General features: G+C 21.1%; 1 protein-coding gene across 1 annotated transcript; it reads right to left on the reverse strand.

Moving 5' to 3' along the window:
• Positions 1-1,057: 1,057 nt before the first annotated feature.
• PRSY57_0518900 (conserved protein, unknown function) lies at positions 1,058-3,183 on the reverse strand (the record flags this gene model as incomplete). Its single annotated transcript, XM_012906257.2, has 2 exons — positions 1,058-1,680; positions 1,839-3,183. 2 exons carry the CDS (start codon positions 3,181-3,183, stop codon positions 1,058-1,060), a joined length of 1,968 nt encoding a protein of 655 aa, XP_012761711.2.
• Positions 3,184-3,971: the final 788 nt, after the last annotated feature.

Genomic DNA, 3,971 nt, shown 5'->3' on the forward strand with positions numbered 1-3,971 from the left:
TTTTTTTTTTTTTTTTTTTTTTTTTTTTTTTTTTTTTTTTAAATTAATTTTTGGATCTTATTTATTTCATGAGACAAAAAGCAAGTATGTAATATTTTACATAAATATTTATTTATTCAAATCTTATTACATATTTATACATTTATTATATCAAAATAAAATAAATTGTTTTTATTTTATTAACTTTAAAAGACTTAATTTAAGACAAAATAACAATAAGAAAAGAATAAATTTAAATAAAATAACTTGAAATGTTACAAATAAATATATATAAACCACATTTTGAACTGTATATTTTATTTTATGTATCATTATTATGTATTGCATAATGTTAACATAATTTTTTTTTTAAAGAATAAATTGCTTTTAATTATGAAAAGTTATATTTTTTTTTTTTTTATATAGTTTTTTTTTTTTTTTTTTTTATTTAAATAAAGTTTAAAACTTAAAAAATAAAAAGAAAAACTGATTGTAAAAAGAATAAGGGAACACATTGTATATGTAAATATTACATATTGCATATGACGTTCATCTTTTTTTCTTATTTAAAAAAAATTGAATAATTCACTGAAAATAATATTAGATAATATTTTCTTCTATATCATGATATATAAATATATGCACAAATATATATGTTGAGACATATAATTATGAATATATTATAAAACTAAAAAAAAAAAATTACATATATATGTAAAAATATATAAAATGAAAAAAAAAAAAAAAAAAAAATTAAATAATAAATTCAATCTTAATTCGGTACGTTCATATATAAAGAAAATTTTTTTTTTTTTTTTAAATATATAAGTACACATATATATATATATATATATATATATATATATATATGTCTACATGATTTATCAAAAAAATTAATTATATAAATTTTGGACTTAATATTTGTATACAATATTACAGTCTTTATTTTTTTTTTAAATGCGTATATAACGCATGTATAAGAATATTTTTTAAAGTGGTATATTTTGTGTATGTATGTTAATTTCTCAAAGATAATATATACACATATATATATATATATATATATATTTTTCCAATATTATCGCAAGTGATATCCACTGTTGTGATGTCGCTTGGATAAATATGTTCTTATGGTCAAAGGAGAAGGGAAAGGGTTTTTTGAAATGTGTTCTCTTTTATCTTTTGGTTTCCATTTATTTTGATATTTCCTTGTTGGAGGATCCATAATTTTCCGAAATGAAAATTCGGATGATTTCATTATACTTATAGCTTTATGTGGATCATAATTTGCATAATGTAATAATTTATATGCATATTCAGGTGAAAAAGGTACCCATTCATCAATATTTGATTTCCAGCTTTTTGCACATTCTTGTACATATGCTGATAATTCTATTTCATTTTTTACACATTTATGGTATCCTCTATTTTTTAAACATCTCTCTCTTACCCTTTCTAACATGATGGGGGAATATACTAATGTTGCTTCTCCTACTTTACAATGACACGGTAAGCCTGAACAAGACAGGCACATCTGGTCATTCGTATTTTCTTGAGTATCATAATTTTTATACATTAATTCAGATCTACATAAGAAAAAATTTGGCAAATTTGAAACCTGATAACTATCTCCAACATTAATCTTCCCACTTTCTTTTGAACCTTCTTCGGTAACTCTTTTTTTCTTTCCCTTTTTAGGTTCTAATAAAAAGAGGGGAAATAAAAATTAAATAAACATATAAGACAAAAAAAAAAAAAAAAAAAAAAAAAAAAAAACAAAAAAAATTATATGTTACACAAAAAGTTTGTTAGATTTTTACATATCTATTTATAAATATTATATGTTCACTTATTTTTACCAGCTTCTTCATGGGGATCATTATGTCTGTTTCCATGACTAGTACTAGTATTGTTATTATGTCCAGCATAATATGTACCTTCATTGTTATTATTAAATGTTACTCTGCTATGTCTATTTGTAAAATTAGTTGTTGTGGAATTCTTTCCTCTATTATGAGTTGTATATTCAGCGTTATCATTGGTACCATGAACTTTTTTTTCATTACCTTGTGTAGTAGATGCCTGAGCTCTTCCTACATTTCCATATCTACCATTATTATTTTTATTCACATTTTTTGCAATATTTCTATTCAATTTATTGGAGAGTTTTTTATTTTTTTTAGTTCTATTTGTTTTTAATTTCAAATGACTACCTCTTAAATTAGTTTGTTTCCCATTTAATATTTTTTCATTAGTTTTAACAACATTTTCATTATTATTAGTTATATTATTATTATCATCATCGTTATTTGCATTTGTATCATCATTATGAATAGGATTGTCATCATTTGGATTATGCTCATTTATTTCTTCATTATTATTTTGATCATGGTTGTTTTCACTTTCTTCATGTTCATCTATATCATCATTAACATTACGGACATGTTTAAAATTTAAATTAGTCCCATACACATATTCATTATTTAAATTTAAATCTTTTGATACTTTTCTTTTCCTTCTTCCATGAGGAATATTATTTTGTAAATTATTTTCATCAGATAAAGTTTTAATAAAATTAGTACCACCTCTATTCATATTATTATTTTGCTCCTTTTTTGTTTTATCAAATGATGTACTTGACTTATTTAAATTTCGTAAATTCCTTCCACCTTTTATTATGGTATTTGCATAAGCAACATTCTTTTGTAAATTGTCTTTTTTATCTTCATCAACACTATCATATTCTTCTTTTTTTAAATTTTGTTCAGCTTCACTTTCTTCTTTATTACTTTCATCAATATCTATATTATTATGATTACTATCATGTTCATATTCTTCTTCTTCATTTAAATCCTCGTCTCTTTTTTGATCATTTTCTTCATCCTCTTCTATCATATCATTATCAGTTAAATGGTTATCTTCTACCTTGTGTACATATTTTTCATTGTCATATACATATGTATGATTTACATCATCGTCATCATCATGAATTTCTTCAACATCATGATTGTGATTTTCTTCCAAATAATATCCATTTCTCTTATCAGACTTTTCTTCGTTATTATTTTTTTCTATTCCGTGCTCTTGTTCTTGTTCTTGTTCATGATCTTGTTCTTGTTCTTGTTCTTGTTTATGCTCTTGCTCTTGCTCTTCTTCTTCCTCCTCTTCACTTATATAAACTTCTTTGTCATTATAATCATCCATTTTTATTGTTAATTTTAATTTTTTTTTTTTTTTTTTAATGCATAAATATTGTATATTTATATGTATATATTTAAATAAAATAAAATTAAATAAATTATCTCTATGGAATATATTTGGCTAGTCCGTCTTGTTTTTTTTATTGGATAGCTAGCTATTTTTTAAATTTATTTTATTTATTTTTTTTTTCTGATATTTTAATTATATGCATAAACATACAATATTTAAAAAATCAGACGATAAATTTACACTTAAATTTATATATGGTTTAATATCCCTTACAATTTTATAAATTTTTTCCAATTTGTACTTATATTTCTTTATTATATATATATATTCCTCTTGGGGCTAATTATATCTGTCACTATTAATATGTAGATGGATGTAATAACATAAAATATATATAATACATATATAATTTATATATACTATTAAAATTATAGTTTCATATATTTTTTCTTCTCTTTTTTCTTTCCTCTTTATTATTTGTTCTTCAAATTATTTATTATGTTTTGAAAATGTGCAATAAAGGTAACAATTATTAAAAGAAATAAAAGAATATACATGTATATATATTAAAATGAATAAATTATATTAGCATGTTCATATAAATGGAAATTATATTAATTTATCTATTAACATGTAAGAATATGTCTAATGTAATTGGAAACTTTTCTTTTTCAATTCATACATAAATAAAAAAGAAATATTGGAAAATCCATTAAATAGGTTCCCATTTATAATAACCATAAATATATATATTGAAATATTTTAAAAATAAAAAAATAGAT

This window comes from Plasmodium reichenowi, chromosome 5, assembly GCF_001601855.1.
Source record: "Plasmodium reichenowi strain SY57 chromosome 5, whole genome shotgun sequence".
Taxonomy (NCBI): domain Eukaryota; phylum Apicomplexa; class Aconoidasida; order Haemosporida; family Plasmodiidae; genus Plasmodium; species Plasmodium reichenowi.